Consider the following 20,000-nt stretch of genomic DNA (forward strand, 5'->3'; position numbering starts at 1 on the left):
ATTAGATGCTTTTATCCAAAGTGACTTACAAATGAGGACAATAGAAGCAATCAAAACTAACAAAAGAGCAACGATATATAAGTGCAAATGATAAGTCTTGGTTATCCTAACACAGTACACATATATATATATACACACACACACACACACACACACACAAAGTAAAAATAAGAGGAAGAATAGAAAAAAATAGAAACCTAGTTTTTTTTTAAGAAATTAAATAGATGAAGTAGAATAATTAAAATAGTACAGAAAGTGCTAGATTTATAGGGTCAAATAAAGGTGTTTTTAGTCAATTCTTGAAGATGTCTCAAGGATTGAGTTGAGTGGATCACTCCAGCAGGAGGAACAGTTAATGAAAAAGTCAGTGAACGTGAGCTGTGTATAACTTTGGAATGAGCAATAACAAAGTGGCGCTCACTCTGCAGAACAAAGAGGCTTCTAGAGGCACATGAGTCTGAAGTAATGAATCTAGGATGGAGAGCCGGGGTGGGGGGTGTCAGGTGTGTGTGTGTACGTGTGTGTGTAGTGTGCGCGTGTGTGTGTGAGACTGTCTGTTTGAGAGTGTGTGTGTGTGTGTGTGTGTGTGTTGAGTGTGTGTGCGCGTGTGTGTGTACAGTGTGTGTGCGTACTGTGTGTGTTTGTGTGTGTGTGTGTACGTTGTGTGTGTACTGTGTGTTTGTGTGTGTACGTGTGTGTACTGTGTGTGTGTGTGTGTGTGTGTGTGTGTGTGTGTGTTGTGTGTGTGTGTGTACGATTTTTTTTTTTTACTGTGTGTGAGTGTGTGTGTACGTGTACTTAGTGTGTGTATTTTTTTTTTTTTGTTTTTTGTGAGTGAGTGAGTGTGTGTGTGTGTGTGTGTGTGTGAGTGGGTGTGTGGTGTGTGTGTGTGTACAGTGTGGTGCGTACTGTGTGTGTGTGTGTGTGTGTACGTGTGTACTGTGTGTGTGAGTGTGTATCTGTGTGTGTGTGTGTGTGTATCAGTGTGTGTGTGTGTATGTGTGTTGTGTGTGTGTGTGTGTGTGTGTGTGTAATGCAGGTACTGTGTGTGTTCAGTGGTGTTCATCTGTGTGTGTGTGTGTGTGTGCATCTGTGTGTGTGTGTGAGTGTGTGTGTGGGGCCCAGGTGTGTGTGTGCGTATCTGTGTGTGTGTGTGTGTGTGTGTGTGTGTGTATCTGTTTGTGTGTGTGTGTGTGTGTGTATCTGTGTGTGTGTGTGTGTGTGTGTGTATCTGTGCAGTGTGTGTGTGTGTGTGTGTGTGTACTGTGTGTGTGTGTGTGTGTGTGTGTGTGTGTGTGGGGACATTGTGTGTGTGTGTGGGCAGTGTGGTGTGTGTGTGTGTGTGTGTGTGGCCTGTGTGTGTGTGTGTGTGTGTGTGGCCTGTGTGTGGAGTGTGTGTGTGTGTGGCCTGTGTGTGTGAGTGTGTGTGTGTGTGTGTGTGTGTGTGTGTGTGGGAGTGTGTGTAAATGTAGTGTGTGTGTGTGAGTGAGTGTGAGTGGCCTGTGAGGCTGATGTGAAAAGCTGATATTGTGTTGTAGGTGTGGTTTGTTGTTTTTCTCCTGCCTTAGCCCGGGAAACTGCAGAGAAAAAAATACCTCAGAAAACGAGCTCTGTAAATTCACACAAAGAGACAAAGACATGAAATAGCTGATTAAAAACTGGAGCTCTGATGATGTCATGGAGATGAACACACACACACATACACACTAATACTAATAATTATACTGAATACATATCAGTATTCAAGTTTCTTGAGCTTTCAAGTGGTGTATTTATTGCTGCTGCTTATGTTGGCTGGACGCTTGCCCTATCATTAACATCACCATGAGCCCAAACCCCTGATTCCATACTGCCGTTTTTTCTGTGGGAAATACACACCCACCTCAAGTTTATTTTAGAAAGTAGCGCTTTTTTTATGATAAGCAAATTGGCTGTAAAGCAATTTCTTGCTAGAAAAATTTCATTCTCAGGCCATTTCGGGGAAGCTTACGTTTGAAGCAAATGTGTGTAAAAGTTGAATCTTAAATTTTAAAAAAAATAAAGTACAATTTGATTTAATAAAGCAAACAAACCAAAACCAAAACAAGTAATTTTGTTAACCATCTAAACTTGGCTATTCCTTACGAAGCCTACTACGACACATTTCTCAGTATTCTCACATCAGGGAGCTGACTGTGGTTTGTCTTGAAGGGCATGTAAACCGTGGTAGACTGATTGAGTTTTTGGTCATTTGAAAGGTGTTTTTGTAGCGATGATAAATGATCCAGCGCTTTTATCTGCCACAGAAGCTGTTCAAGAGTTTTAATAAAAACTGGAGAAACAGAGATTGTGGAAAACTCAAATAAAATCCCCTCCGCTCTGTGACGAAGTCTTTAATTGAGCCGGCAGCACTCGCGCTAAGAGTAAAGACAGACTTTATTTATTTAAAGCATCAACACAAGCGACGAATGCTTACTTTTACAGGAACGTGAAATCAGCGCAAAGAGGATTCAGGAATGAATCCCCGAGATGTAAAGATGAAGCGGAAACGTGCCTTCAGGCCGACGTGACTGCTTTGCTCCTGTGTTTGCGCCGCGCTGTAGAGCTGTACTGCCCGTACGCTGCAGCCCAGACGCTTGGAAATGGCCATACAAAATACACGCGGCAGCTACCGGCAATCATACAATGGCGGCACCGCCTTACAGTGTGTAATAACTAACATTAATCATTCGTACCTAGTCCAAATGATGAGCTTTAATATGATCTTAGTCTTTGCGAGAGAGTCGGCCTCTTATATAATAGTATTGGTTACTGTGTATATATTTATATATCTATAAGGTTTTTGGTGAATACGTTATTGTGTGTGTGGTGTGTGTGTGTGTGGTATCTATATATACAGTATATATATATATATATATCACTAGTATACTGCAGGCCAAAACTAAAATACTGTTACACGTTGTACATCATGTTTACAATTCTCCAGTTCAACAGTTGCTACAGGAAAAAACTTTACTATTAATATTATTTTTAATTTATTTTATTTTATTTTTATTTATTTATTTCCTATATATGTATCTATAGGTATATATGACATTTCCATATGAATTATTTATTACATATTAGTTATACATATAAATAAATATTCAGATGTTAAACCATTTCCTCTCTTTTAGTTGTTCTTAATGCTTTTGGGCCATAGCACAAAAAATGCTCTTTTTTTTTTGTCATGCCAATAAAGCTATTTGAATTGAATTATATGTGAAAAAAACAATTACATTTTTATTGGCTAAGTGTAAAACATCTGATTTTGATTTTTGCTTGAAGCTTCTATTTATGCTATTAATATTATAAAGTAAGTAAATTTCACCCACCACTATTATTTTCAGATTTTTAAAACTGGAAAATATAAATAATAATTCTATTGCTCAATAGAATATTAATAATGATTTTGAGACTATTCTTAGGAACAAAATCAGGAACGTAAAACCCTCATAATGCCAGTTTTAGTACACAACTTTTATTGCCATTATTATTATGATTATATCTACAATTTTTACTAATTATATTTTTTCTAAATATTATATAACACACTAGATCCCCAGTTTGAAAAACCCCTGGACGCCACTACCATTATATGTTTAGGTACAGTATATGGGAAGGAACATGAGGATTACGAGTGACTTCTGAGTGTTAGCAGTAGGAGAGATGTGCTGTCTCTGACTCCAGACAAGAATTGATACCGCGTCTAGTCTGGACTGACTGGGATTTTTCTATCAGATTCACTCTGTCAGAGGCTGAAGAGAGAAAACACAGACCCATCTGAATACTCCCTCCTGATTCACTGCTGCTTTCCAGCCACCATCTGCGGAACATCACACAACTCCTTATTCCCCTGATAGCTGCCTCTGGCTTCTGGGCTGAGGCAGATGGCTGTAAAAAGGCCCATCCGGGATCGTGAACGGTCACTGTGATATTAGCCACGAGGAGAGTGACCAGAGCCCCCATGTCCAGCTGGATCAGATTCTCCGCATCTGCAGACACACACACACACACGGACGGACACGCACACACACACACCATACAGACATACACACACACACCATACACACACACACATGCAGACACAGCCACACACACACACACACACTGGAATGGGATCTGACACGACACACACACACACACACACACCACACAACAACACCAAAAAAAAAAAAAAAAAAACAAAAAAAACAAAAAAAAAACCCAACAACACCAAAAACCCAAAACAACCATACACAATCGGGATGGACTACACACGCAGACACACACAGACATCTATCAGACATGTAAAGCACAGGCTCATCACGCAGGAAGATAAAGCAGTAAACTACAAGAGAAAACTGCTGAGGCTTCTCTCCCAGTTCAGTCTGATTTACTCAAGTGCGTTGATAATTCATCTCTGTACATTTCATATTAAACGAGGGCACTGCTGGTCAGTGGATCTGCCTACAATAACGGTATACGCTTACTCACTCAGGATCTTCACGTTTATTTGCCCTCAGATACAGTTTTCACAACATCATCTTCAGAAGACGTATCAGACAAAAGATCAGACGTGTGGAGTCCAGATGATTCATAATTCATCTCTTGGCCAGTTATATCAAAGCAGAAAATGTACCACACCATCACATTTCCTTCAGATCCATGCTAACCTGTGTCAACCCCGCGATCATACCGGCTTCAGCATTCTGGCAAAGTTAACATTTGACAGATCATAAAACATATTTCATTAAGATCAAAAAACACTATAATAGTGATTCTGTTGGAGAAGCAACAGAGTCCAAAGGTTTGAAACACTGAACAAAACAGCCGAAGAGCCTCCATACTTGATCTCACAGCCAGCAGACAGTGAACAACACAAACACATACGCCTGTCCATCTCGCCTCCCCACCAGATAGTGACATACTATTATTATTAACCTTCGGGCTTCCTCTCTGCCCTTGCCTGTAATAAAGAGGTGAATCTTACGGGTTGATGTATCTGTTCTCCATTTTGTCGTGTAAAAACAGAGATTCTCATCATCCCCAAAAGTCATCATCATCACTCACCCCAACTCCTAACCACCTCTGCTACTAGATCTCTAAACTACAAAACAAAACATGAGGTTTCTAAAGTTTTCTCCTGTCTAGGTTCTATTAGTGAAAAACAAAGAGACAAATGATCACCTTCAGCCAGCTTGATGTCTGAAGTACACATTATTCGATTAAAATGTGTTTCAGTTCATGTTTATATTTCTAATGAATCCAAACCTAAGAATGGAACAAAACCTAAAGCATTTACTAAATGTTGGTTAACGCGAATTTTGATCTGCTTTTAACATACAACATTTTGAAGCTGTATTGAATTAATGCGCTTATGAACTGCATGAATTCACAAATGAACAACATTCCTAAATTACATTTTTATAAATGAACAACAAATTAAAAAAGAAAAAGTAAAATAAAAAAATAAAAATTCTTTTTAAAAAAAAATGTAAAAAAAAAAAAAATTAAAAAAGATTAAGTAATATCAAATTAGACTGAATTAAACAATCAAATCAAGAATCAAACAGATTTCGTCAAATATGGATGAAGCATTCATCAGAAGACGCGAACACAGACCTGAGCTGAACTGCAAGCTTCAGTCGAGTAGCTAATTGGTGAACAGGAAGACCTACCTCTGCATCTTTAACAAGATCATCTGTAATAAATACCCATTAACCGCGTGAAGAAATGACGCCAGAAAGTCAAAAACCCAGCCTGATATTACTCTAGACAAACTCATGGAAAAAATCAACAACAAAAAATAAATAAACCAGTACAGAGCCCTCATCAGGTGCTGTAAATGATTATTCTCTGTGTGTCAGTGTAAAGGAAAAGGTGTGTGTGTGTTTTGCAATTATTTGCTCGTAAATACAGTCTGAGATCAACAATGAGAGCAGAGCATAAGAAGAGTTCCTGGCATTCTATCTCCTAAAACGAAGACCAAAACACTCAAGAGAATAAAGATCCCAAACACACACACAACTCTGAGGAACATCTGGACACACACTCACAGATTACGATTAACACACATTGACTCAAGGACACTCACAGCCATTAATACTACCAAACTCTCTCCTGCACACACACAGCACACACACACTCAGAGCACACACACACACACACACCCCCTCTCTCTCACATTGACACATCACAATACACACATTACACTTTCATATACACACACACACACACTCATACATACACACACACACACACATACCTCCCCACACACTACACTCATACACAAGATTCTACCAAGCAAAAAGTACTCATATTACATTAATGAAATTTTACTACATAAAAAAGTACCTGCCCAAAATCACCAAGTAAAAGTAAAAGAAGCCTCATTTAAAATTTACCTAGAGTAAAATTACTTAGCTAAGACGCAATAGTGGAGTGGAGTCAAAATGGGATAGATTATAGGCTTCACAGCCCACAGTTTAGATATAAACACCTGATCCCAAGCTTCATCGGAAGTGGCATGTAGATGTATTTACACACTGTTTAGTGTGCAGAAGATTGAATGCAAAATAACCTGCAGCCATAAATGCAGCGAATAATACTATGACAAGACATAAATGCTGAATACTCATTTGAAATGATAAGAAATTAATTATTTAAAAAAAATCAAAAGATAATTTTAAATGTGAAATTAAATGGCCAGTAGGTACAAGTAAGTCACTGTTAATAAGTGAGTCATTGCGGACTGAACCGACCATTTAAACGTTGATCTATCTAGAACACCGTCATGTTGCTCCAGAGACGAAAACTGTGCTTTGCGGCTGTGTTTGAATTATTTTTTGTTGTAGAAATAGAAGAAGAGCAAAAATATAATAGCAGGCGTCTAAATCGCAAAGTCTCTTAATTTAACTTGTTACTGAACTCGTTGTAAAAATATATATATATAAAGACGGGCATTCTTTGTGTGATTTTGATATACTAGTGAAATGGATAGAAATATGTAAATTGTACTGTCCTACCTATATCTTCATTTGTGATCGACTTCTAAATGCATTTTAGCAGACGAATAACACAGTGAAAGAAAGCACTATAAATGCGCCCGTGCGCACATCATTTAAAACAACAATTCTGATATTATAGCAGACGCTATATATCGCAAACTCCGCAGCCACTGTCTGTTGGCTAAAATTTGTGAAAACTCTGCTAAAATGTCAAAGCTTCATTTTAACCACCAATGAAACACGATGCAATTATTTTAGCTTACCTCTAACGCTACACGCTAGCGAAGGGTTGATGTCGCTTGTCGAGATTTATAAGCTGCTAGTTTGGTCTCCCTGGGTAAGAACGCTTACACTGCATAATTAAAGCATAAATATGGCAGGGGTTACTCAGTAATTAAGTGTTTTAATGTAGCGAAGTACAATACTTCAAACAAAATAACTAAGTAAAGTATAATACAGATTACTTAAAAAGTAGAATTACACCAAAAAAAGTTACTCAATTACAGTAACGAGAGCGGTTAAATGTTAATCCTTACTTTCACCCTCTGCTCACACACTCTCACACTCTCTCTCTCACACACATACATACACCCACACACACACACTGATTTATTGAGGTATTTTCATCTAGGCGGATACACAAGCAAAAGAAAAAATTATTTGAATAAATATTAAACAGCTGATGAGCACGTTTACTTCACAGTATTTTTTACCAGTGAAACGGTGCTCATTTCAACTGTTAAGCCGCAACATTTTCCATCTTTGTGGTTCAACAGAATGGAAAGAGAGAAGTCTAAGCAGGTCTGGAGCAACACGAGGGAGTAGTAAATCGATGACAGAAGTTTCTCTCCCTCTTACCTGCTTTCAGCTGCAGCTTAACTAGGTAGCGCCTACCTGCTGGTGGAGGACCACATGACATACGGTTTTGAATTTACAATTCATCATTTACAGATTCACAATGAGCTTTTACAAATACAATATACCTTACAGTAAAATATATATATGCACAATATATAAACACCTTACCCACAATACTCTGCATCCATCATCACAGTGAATTACATGAGAGTGGTCACTAACCAAGGAAAAATAAGACCTCAGATTGCCGTTTCCACAGTAACAGTGGTTTCTCAGATCAGGGGCTTATGGGTATATGTAGTTCTTTAGCAGGGCGCTGTCAGTTTTTAATCAAGTGAAAGCTGAAATATCAGAAATGACAAGCTGTCAGAGAGAATCATCACTCACAGTCGTCAGGTGAAGTGTTTTCATACGCGTCCATGGTGAGCCACGTCTGTGAGAGGGAAAGTGTTTCTGGTGGAGGTCACGGTGCAGAGGGACATGAGGTCAGAGGTTCAGAGGTCAGAGGTCAAGCCCGTGGGTCATCACGGCTCTATGAGTGCGTGCGTGTGAATCAGGACAGCAGTGCTTGGACGAATGGTCACACATTCAAGTTACATTGAGTAAAAAAGTACAGATACGTATAATAAAATATTACTTCCCAGTAAAAGAGAAAAGTGTCTCCTTTTCAATTTTAATCGAAGTGAAAAGTACAAGGACTACTCAACTTTTTTATGTTAACTTGAAGTAAAAAAAAAAGTACTGATAGATAGATTTATTTTGCAATTTTATATAGAGACTAATTAAATTAATTTTATATTAGCACATAATATTTTATAAATATAACTGCTCAAATGCAATTTTCCCCAAAATAAACCCTTATATGGAGTCAGGATATACATTTATCTGTTGTGATAAAGATATTGGACTACGCTGACGAAGGAGTAATGTTCACTGTTGAAGCCTTACACTTGAGAACCTGAGAGAAAACGAGCTGACCCCTCTTCTGATCTATCCCCCTCTTCTAATCAGGAAGAAAATAACAAAGTTTGTTGTTTAGCAAGAAACAACATCACAGTTATACATGACACGAGTGAATAATCAAAGCTTTGTCTGTCTGTCCAGCGAAGAACACTTTTGGAGGACAATTATGCCTCCCATTCCATAATGATTTGTTTCCTTCTCAAAGCTTCATGGATGCTGTAAAGCAACTCCTGAGCAACATGCTACCTCGATAACACATCATTCCTCAGATCTGATGATTAAAAAAGTTACCAACGGTGCTCCGGAGGTATGGCACTGATAAAAAATTACACTGTATATTTAAAATTACCCCACCTTAGCACCAGCAAGCTTGTTAAGCTCAGATATATTGACTTATTCCAGTTATCTGGTTATGACAGAAAATTCAAATATCTGTCTACTCCGGCTAGATAGTTAATCCAAACGTATATACAAAAATGTATTGTGATAAAGAATATATAAAACAGTAACACAACGAAGTGTTTCAACTTGTAGACTGTTGTCGTTCATTCGCAGCGGCGATTTATAACGAGATCATGGTGAGGACCCATTGAAGTCATTTAGCAGACTGGGCTTTTAAAGACAAATTTGACTGGCAGTATGGAGGGACCCCTGCGCAAGCAATCAATGAAACAACAGTGAAGAGCCAATGATATATAAGTGCTATAACAGAGTCTACGCACAGGTTAGCCACTATAACCACAGTTGCACGTACGCAAAGGGTCTTTTAAATACATATAATAACTAAAAAGGAAAAACAGATTAGAATAGAAAAAGAATAGAGCAGCAAAGCTAGTGATAGAGGTCTTTATTTGCTTTTGTTAATTTGTTGTAATAAATGAAAATGAAAACAGATCGAAAACCAAAAGATTAGAATACAAAAAAAGATTCTAAAAGCTAGCTTTTAGCTAGATTGTTTATTTTATTTTTTTAAGAATAGAATTAGAATAGAGGAGTGTTAGAGGTTAGGTAGGGTCAAATAAAGATGGCAAAGAAGATTTGTTGTAAGCCGATTCTTTGAAGATGCTTAAGGATTGAGTTAGGCAGGGGAATCGTTTAAAAAGGTCCGTAAAAAGTGGACTTTAGTGCTTCTTTGGGCAAATGAACAATCAAGCGATATTCACTTGCAGAACGCAAGCTTCTAGAGGCACATAACTCTGAAGTTATGAATTTGGGAAAAGTTATTGATAGCCAGTGCAAACTGATAAATAGAGGTGTGACGTGTATTCTTTTCGGCTCATTAAAAATTAATCTTGCTGTCGTGGCATTTTGGATTTAATGTTGTAGAGGTGTTGATAGAAAACTGGCTGAAGACCTGCCCAAGAGAGCGTGCAATAGTCCAAGCGCTCTGGACAGCAGAACATAGAGATTGTGAACAAGGAGTTGTGCAGCATGTTCGGAAAGAAAGGGACGTTCCCCGATATTCTTAATGGTTGAAAAGTATAAAGCAACACTGGCAGGAACACGAGACGCAGTGCTCTCTAACGGTAAGTGTGGCTCTGAGGTAAAGTTCAGCCTGATCATAACTCCAAAATGAGTACGTTTATATTAATCTGTGTTATATTTAATGTTTCATTTTTTAACCTTAAACACGACCACTGATGTTGAGGTGTCCTGCATGTCAGAGCGTTTTCAGTGGAGCCTTGAACAGGATCACTCCTTTACCAGCAGATTTACACTTCACAAAAAAACTGAACAGGTTTTGCACACTAAACTATCGATTCTTCACAGTACATAGAATTAATCCTAAATTTCGGACATTAGTACCTTAGCTACGCCATTTAGGCAGCATCAGACGCGCCGCGCTCAAAGATCTCCCAGAGTTTCTTGTGAATTTCAGTTCACTGGGAGACTTCGCACCTAAACGGTTCATGATCGAATCAGTGAGTCGTTTCGAACTCCGGAGAAACAGCGCAATTCGGATCAATTTTAGAGAATCGTGAATGAAATCGTTTGGCATGCGATTTGGCGAATCCGATAAAAGGTTGATTGTGATTGAAAAGGAATTAGTTTGTTCTTGAAATCCAGACACCGATTCTGCGTCTCGGAAGCACATGATTTATTATAAGGAGTAGGAACAATATTGTTTTATGAAATGTAGATGTTGAAAGTAAAACTTCTGTCTGTGAGCGCGCAGCTTTATATTTCAGCATCACTTACTCCAGTCCTTCAGGTGTCACATGATCTTCAGAAATCATTCCTAATATGATTGATTGAGAGGCTTTCATATGACAATCGTGCCAATTCCCTCGAAGCTTTCGAAACACCATTCGCGTCTTCTGGAGTCAGAGCTGAGGTTCTCCACAAGATCTCACAACAACATCGCGAGACAGCCGGATGGCTTTTGATGAAGTCGTAGATGGCAGAGCGGTTTATAATTAATACATATACGAGTGTGCGGTTTATAATTAATAATAGATTGTCGTTTAGTAGGCAAAAATCTTTTTTGTGTGAGTCTGTTCGTAGGGAAGTCAGCTGTAGACATCGTCAGAAACATATAAAATATAATATAATAGAGGTGCGACGGTGCTCATTTCAGTTATGGCGCTGAGGTGTTGAGGTGTATTACTAACTATTCTACTGAATACCCAAACAAGTGTTCAACACCACACACACCAACATTCACACACCACCTCCCACACTTCTTGTCCCTATTAAAATCCATTTCTTGTATTAATATACATATTTATTATTTCTCAGTTTGTTTTGAATCTTTTTAACCATTGTTGTTGCACTTTGTAGTATTTTTCCCAAAAAAACTCAGGAAAGCATAAAAAAAAACTGGAGAAAATGTTTTTAAAGCTCTATAAAGGAGTGAAGAAGAGGAGGAGCAGTTGTGAGATGAAGGAAAGGACGTGAAGGGTTCACTGAGGTACTGGTTCACTCATCACAGACTCTAATGACAGGTCATACATGACAGCAGTTTGGACCTAATCAAACGACATGACGAAAACCGGTCAAAAATCCCAATGCTTTAACCTCAGAGAGAGTCTATGTGCATCAATTAAATACAAGTTCAGAACAGACATAAAACACTGCACTAAGAACCACTACTAAATATACCCCAAAACACCTTTCCCAAAATCTACACATTTTCCACAAAAAATAAAAACAATATATTAAGCCTCTGACCTCAACTGACTATCCCAACAACGATCATCTGTGAGCTGCTAAAGCACTATCTGGTCAAACTACCCACAATTGCACCTGTCACAGCCACTCCGGGACGGTTAGGGGATGGAAATGAAGGAGGGACACGATGCAAGAATAACACAGAGGCAAGAAAAAAAAGCAATCAACAGAAGCGGGAAAGTCAAACAACCCCCCAAGTGCACGAAATCACTCAATACCCTGAGGCCTGTTCCTCTCGCAAAAAACCCCACAACCTAGAACGGTTTTTTAAATAATCTTCATTCTTTTAATAATGTCATAACCATCATAACAATGTCCTTTTACAGGAAAATACACATAGAACAATTATATGATTCATAATTCCTCACCCTAACCATTAGTCCATAAAAATAATGTTCACTTGGCTAAAAATCAAACACAGGGAAATGAAGAATTAAAGTTTTAGATAAACGACGCACCCTGAGAGTCGTAATGTCACCCTCGGCAAGGGAAAGGAGTCGACGGGGGTACCGGAACATATCCGATCAGCAGCACAGGTCTTCACGTCAACATACTTTGGGTTTGTGGTCGGGTCACTGGTAATGACGTCTCTTCGATGTTGTATATACGTTAAGAATCTGGGCTTGCCTTGCATGAAGCGCCGCTCCAACTATCGGCAACGGTTATAAGGGGTTTTTGGTGTGGGACGAGGGGCGGATGATTGTTACAACTTGCAGCCAATTCGAGCCGCTCCCCAGGTGGAAGCAGGAAACATACGGGAGAGGCTATAAATACCCCTGCGGTGCAGGTCCACAAACCCACGGACACCCCGACAGACAGAAACGAATGAAGGGGTTTGCGAACAAAACACATAGCACGTTCACACCCACACCCCCAAATATTAAGCCCGTAATACAGCAAACACCCACACAACATACCAGAGGAGGAAAACACACAGAACACGCCATTAAAGTGTTCAGGATACGAGAACATTACGTATATCTAACAGAATACTGTAACATTCTGCTGTTAATTATAAGCATGCTGCAGTTTTTTGCAGTTTGTTGTGTATTTCTTATGGAATTTTTTTGACTGTAATCTAATGCCATACAAATACCCATAAAACATTGAAAGTATTTAATTGGCAAAACAAGGCGAAGCTGAGGTATCGGTAATGGCTTCTCAGAGATAATACAACAACTACAGTCAGTTATTATACTTTGAAGCGTGGCATTAGTGGAATAGTGCTTTTCCTCATTATCAACATGTGTGGACTAAGCCCATAATGCCATTTTAACTCAATAGTCTTCTCAATGCCCGGGTTGCAGAACTAAATACCGAAACAGGGTACAGGGATGCCAGAATAGTACCTTTCATTGTCCAATCCACACCGTTTCTGTTCTAACATCTTCAATCTGGCAACCCCATAGTGAGCCATCGAGTACGAGGAGGAGATACTAAGAAGAAACGGCTCATCTACCATATTTCCGAATTTAGACTGCAAAGGTAAAAATTCGTGTTCCTTGAAACCACTAGCTGTGAGTTCATACAGTGGAGTTTGTGCAATGAGCGTGTGTGAGTGCGGCACTGTTGTTGTACCTGTGTTCAGTAGGGAACCAGGACTGCTCCACGCTGTACTGGCAAAGATCGGGGGTTTTGTAGCTTAGCAAGCATCGTTCCCCACTGGACTACAGGAGGTTTACAAGGGGATTAGCAGTAGCTGGATAAAACCCCGGGGGAGAACGTCTGCCTCCAAGTCACACGATAAAACACAAGCACACAACTACCCGTTACTCTAGTGAGTGCACTCGCTAACAATATACGTAGTGGTGTCTGCCTAAGTGTGCCGTTCACCTCCTCCTGAACCCCTCCCTTCTGCTGCAGCTGCTGGCTTCCTGTCAGAGGACAACGCATGGGCTGAAGGACTATGTCCATACATGCGGGCGGAGATTACTCGCATTCCCAGCACACATAAGCTCATTCCAGACATGGACTCTGCCTGCTCCTACAGGAATAAGAGGACGAGAGGTCAACGCTGGAGCAGAGTCACACACACACACACACACACACGATCACACACACAGACACACACGCACTCGCACGTGTATAAACACACACACACACACACGTTCCACACACACACACACCCACACACAATTCACTCGCACGTGTATACACACACACACCTCACAAACACTCACAACACCCACCACACACACACACCAGACACACACGCACTCGCACGTGGTACACACACACACACACACACACAAACACAAACACAAATACACACGCACTTCGCCGTTGTATACACACACACCACACACCTCACACACCCACACCTAGGACACACACAACACCTGCAACCACACACACACAACACAACACCCACTCAATACACACACAAACAACGCTCACATACCCCTTACACACAACACACCACACAGCTCACACACACACACCCACCAGACACACACAAAAACACATACAAACACCACAAAAAACACCACAACACACATCCACAAACACACACACACACATCACCACATCACACACACACACACTCACACACACACACTCAACACAACACACACCGCAATAACACACTCACACTCACACACACCCACACCACACACACACGCTTCACAAACACCCACACAAACAAACACACACACACCACACACACAACAACACACACACACACACCACACACACACACACACACACAACACACTCACCCACATATAAACACCACCACCACACCACTCACACACACACTCAACACACACACACACATCACCCACACAACACACCACACACACTCACACACACAAACCCACGCACTCACACTCACCAACACACACACACACAGACACACACACCACTACACATCACTCACTCAAACACTCACACACAGTAATATTTTTAATGCTCACCAAATCTGCCTTTATTTGATCCATATATAAGAATGATTTCTGAAGCACACCACACACACTCACACACACACACACACACACACACACACACTCATCAGACACACACACACACACAGACACACAAACCACACACACAACGCAACAACACACACGCACACACACACACACACACCACACACACCCCACGCTCACACACACACAGCTCACCACACACGCTCACACTCCACACACACCCAACAACCACACACACACACCATTGTTTCTCACACACACACATGCACACACACACCTCACTCCACACACACGCCAAACACAACTCACACACACAACACTCACACACACTCACCCACACTCTCCCACACAACACGCTCACAACCCCCGCACACACATCTCACACACACACACACCACACACACGCACAACAACAGCACACCACAACACACACACACACACGCTCCACACAGCCACACACGACTGCTCACAGTGCTCACACACACACACACCACACACACACACACACACACGCTCACACTCACACACGCTCACACACACACTCACACACACACGCTCACACACACACTCACACACACACACACGCTCACACACACACACACACTCACACACACACACACGCTCACACACACACGCACGCTCACACACACACACACACACGCTCACACACCACACATGCTAACACACACACACACATCTACACACACACACACACACACACACACATCACACATGCTCACACACACACATCACTACACCACACACACACACACGCTCACACCCTCACACACGACACACACACACACCTCACACACACAACTACGCTCACTCACACACACACCTCACACAAACACCCACACACACGCTCACACACACACTCTCACAAACACACACGCACACTCACAACACACACACACCGCTCACTCACCACACACACACACACACGCTTACTCACACACACACACACGCGCTCCTTGATCACACACATGCTCACACACACACACACACACACACACACACACAGACAACCAACACACACACACACTCACTCACACACACGCTCACTCACACACGCTCACACACACGCTCACACACACACTCACTCACACACACACACACACACACACACACACACACACACACACGCTCAAACATACGCTCACATACACACACGCTCACTCACACACACACACACGCTCACACACACACACACACACACACACTCACACACACACACACACACAGACACACTCACTCACACACACAGACACAACGCTCACACACACAACACACACACTCACACACCCACACACTTACTCACACACACACACACACACACACACACACGTACGTAAGCATCGTCGCAGGTCTGGATGGTGTGGTGTCGCTGTAATGAAGCTCGTGGTCTGTAAGTGTCTGCCTGTGCGGCGCGTGAGCTGTAGCCGTTTGATCTCTCTCCATCACCCGACACTCTGCCCAGCACCAGCACACGCCTCTGAGACACAACAAACACACTCAACACCAGCAGCAGCAGCACAAATAACAATCACATATATAATATGTATATACATAACCAGTCAAAAGTTTGAAATAATTAAGACTTTTTAAAGACTGCATTTATTTGATCAGAAATACTGTAAAAACAGTGAAATATTACTAGTTTAAAACAGCTGTTTCTATGTGAATCTCTGTTAAACTGTAATGTATTTCTGTGATGCGCAGCTGTATTTTCAGCATCATTGCTCCAGTCTTCAGGTGTCACATGATCTTCAGAAATCATTCTAATATGATGATTTGCTGCTCAAGAAAATTTTAGTGATTATTAATCAAATGTTGAACACAGTTGAGCTGCACAATATTTTTGTGAAAACTGTGATACATTTTATTTTTCAGGATTCACAGATGAATAGAAAGTTCAGAAGAACAGCATTTATTAAAAATAGAATATAAATATTTTATTCATCCCATACCACCTTATTTTAATGCTATTTTTTGTCATTTGTTATTGTTATATTGTATGTGTTTGTAAAGCTCCTATTAAAAGCACATTATAAATGAATTTGACTTGACTAATTACTTGTCATTCTTTGTTTCGTGTTTAAATCTTTGGCAATATTGTACGCAAACACAATAGAGCAGAGAGTAAGTGTGTGTGAATGTGCTGTACCTCTGGCCGCTGCGCTGCTGTGCATGTAGGCGTGTCTGTGTGTGGGGGAGGAGTATGGCGGCGTGCTGCATTGCGAGGGGCGGAGCCAGCAGCTTGTGTCCCTCAGCGCAGGCGTGGGCGGCGGCTGTGGGCCAGAAGGAGGCCCCATTGCGTGATAGGCCGGCATCTCGTCGTCCTCCTCCATGCTCTCCGAGTGAGGGAGGGGAGGGGCGGGGCACTCGGCTGGCGGGTCCTGATTTGGAGCAGGTGATGGTAGTGCTGTGTGGGCGTGGCTTGTGGAGGGGAGGGCTCTAAGCTCTCGGCAGCTTGGCCCAGTCGCTGCAGCAGCAGCATCTCTCCGTAGTCCTGTGGGTTGGTGGGCGTGGCCGTGGCGGGGGGCGGGGCTGGGCGTGGGCTCTGGCGTTTGAGCAGCGCGGCGAGGTCCTGCGGCGGCAGGCGTGTGTCAGCGTGTCCCGTGAGCGAGTGCCGTGGCGAGAGGAGCCCCTGCAGGGTGGGCGTGACGTGCGGCTGGGGCCGGCCGGTACTCACCAGCGGCGTGGGCGAGGAGCAGAGCCTGCTGCAGCGCAGACGGATAGCCCTGATAGCCCTCCAGCCCTGGCACCTTTCAGACACGCCCCCTGGAGGTAGGGGTTATAGGTCCCGATGAAGACGCCGCTCACACCACCCTCACCAAAACATGTGCGGGTTTAAACTGCTCGTAGGCAGAAGTGTGGAAGCGACTCAAAACTGCAGACTGCAACACAAATCAAAACACGAGAACGAGTGTGACTCTCATTAGCATAACCACACCTCCTACTACTATTATATGGGAGGAGTCTAATCTGTTCTAACTCCACCCCTCTAACACTGAGAGTTCTAAAGTCAACATGAAACAGTGTCAAATTACAATAAAGATTTCAAATATTCACTGAAAAAAAAAGCACATTGAATGCAGTTTCTTTGTGTGCAAGTTTAGGAAATTAATGTGATTTATGAATGTCTGTTAGAAATGTTAAGCACTTTAAACAAAGTCATGTCGTTAGATAAAATGACCATGCAGTAAAATACAAAAATGCTGTGTTTGTTTTGGTTTATATTCGCTAATTGCGCCCTCTTGTGGGCTTAGGAGAAAACACAGTAGTTTTTCTTCTTTCACATAAAGTATGTCTTTAGAATTTGAATATTGTTTACTTTTCTAGACATTTTCCAGCCCTAATGGAATGTGAAGGTGTTTCAGATCTGCACACGCTTCTGAGGAGGCTTTCTGATCAGGATGTGTCTCGATTACAACTAGCTTTCAGAACTGATCTGACCGCAGCTAAACAGCTAGTTGACTACTGGTTAACATCAGTGTTAGTTGCCTACAGCAGCACTGTTACATTCTGATGAAAGATGATGAAAACAAATGTGATTTTTCTTACACTAGAGAATGCCAACGATGCAAAAATGCTACAGTAAAGCCTTGGTTAAATCTAATGGGATTTTAGATTAAAATACTGTAATGTACAGTTTTTAGAAGTAAAAAAGAACAAATCATCTTATAATTTACAGTGAAATAATGTAAAAAGACATTCCCAGAATGCCATGTGACAGATTAGAGTAATTTGGTATATTAACACTATTTCAGTGAAGGTTTTTTATTTGTAAATTTAAGTTCAATCTGTGAAATTTAAAACATTGTCAACAGCTGCTGCGTTTGCTTTAAATTTCAAAGATTTTTTTTTTTTTACAGTAAATTATTGATTTCATGTTGACTGTAAAATACAGAACACTGATATCCTAACAGCATGAATGAATGTAGGTGACGTGAATCCAGTGGTTCTCAACACTGTTCCCGGTTAGGGATATGCCGGTATTAAATTTTCATGTTGCGATTAATTGCTAATGCTTTTATCACAGTATTGAAATTTAGTTGCAAAAAGTGGTCATAATACAGTATAACAGGTTAAACAACTTGTTTCTTATAACAAAAATAACTGAACATTTAAATACAATAAAGTAATACAGAAAAATATATAAAGTTAAAAGTTTTACACAGATTAAACTGCAAAAGAACTATAAAGACCGATAGGTATCACTTTACAATAAGACCTCATTAGTTAACCTTCGTTAATGCATTAACATTCACAATGAGCAGTAGCTACATTTGTACAGAAGTTACTAATCTTTGTTAAAAAAAAAAATAATACAAGTCTTAGTTCATGTTAGCTCATTAAATAACACAGCTGCAACTTTTGATTTTAACAAAGTGTTATTAAATACTGGAATAGCTAAGATTAATGAATGTTCAGAAGAATTCTTCATTGGCAGTTTGTTAACTAATGAAGCCCTAATGTAAAGGTTAATGAACAATAAAGAATCTAAACACTTTCAAACAATATCTAGAGCATGTTGTAGTCCAGATTAAAATGAAAAAAAAAAAAAAAAGGTCTGAAAATAAATAGCCTATTAAGTCTAAATATTAAAGTATTTGGCTCTTTCATTAACACCATATCAAATCCACAAACCTAAATAGATATTTAAAATTAATTAAATATGTTTTAGAAAGTAGCAGCTGTTTTTATTTATGGGGTTTCCTGGGTAAGGGCTGCATTTTCTGCAGTTTAGCGCCATCTGCTGTCAGAGAGTGAATGTGCTTTCATTCAGCGCGTCTCTCACGTGTTCCTCCATGTGCTTCTCACGCGTGTTTGTTTACATCAGAGCACACACGTGTTCTTAAAGCAGCATACAGCGGTGCTGTGCATTTTGACCAGCTGATGGGAACAGTATTCTTAAAAAGGCATTCTAAATTCAGAATAATTTGTAATATATAATTATTCTCTGTATTTAGAAGTGCCCACGGTAACAATATCGTGCATATTCATTACCGCAATATACCGCATTACTGAATACCGGCACAAGTCTGTCCCGGTGAAGCGCTCAGTGTTG

The 20,000-nt window shown here is 40.7% G+C and overlaps 1 protein-coding gene and 2 pseudogenes across 1 annotated transcript in view; all 3 read right to left on the reverse strand.

Annotated features, from left to right (window-relative positions):
• Positions 1-13,913, reverse strand: part of LOC122147797 — a 27,183-nt pseudogene extending 13,270 nt beyond the window's left edge.
• Positions 13,914-13,949: 36 nt separating this feature from the next.
• On the reverse strand, positions 13,950-17,723 carry LOC122147798 (annotated as a pseudogene).
• A 42-nt stretch (positions 17,724-17,765) lies between these two features.
• Positions 17,766-20,000, reverse strand: part of LOC109047164 (serine/threonine-protein kinase SIK3 homolog) — a 19,810-nt gene continuing 17,575 nt past the window's right edge. The window contains 1 exon segment of the mRNA XM_042771537.1: positions 17,766-17,826. Coding sequence (XP_042627471.1) covers positions 17,814-17,826 — 13 coding nt within the window. The 3' untranslated portion in view covers positions 17,766-17,813.

Source organism: Cyprinus carpio, chromosome A15 (genome assembly GCF_018340385.1).
Source record: "Cyprinus carpio isolate SPL01 chromosome A15, ASM1834038v1, whole genome shotgun sequence".
NCBI lineage: Eukaryota > Metazoa > Chordata > Actinopteri > Cypriniformes > Cyprinidae > Cyprinus > Cyprinus carpio.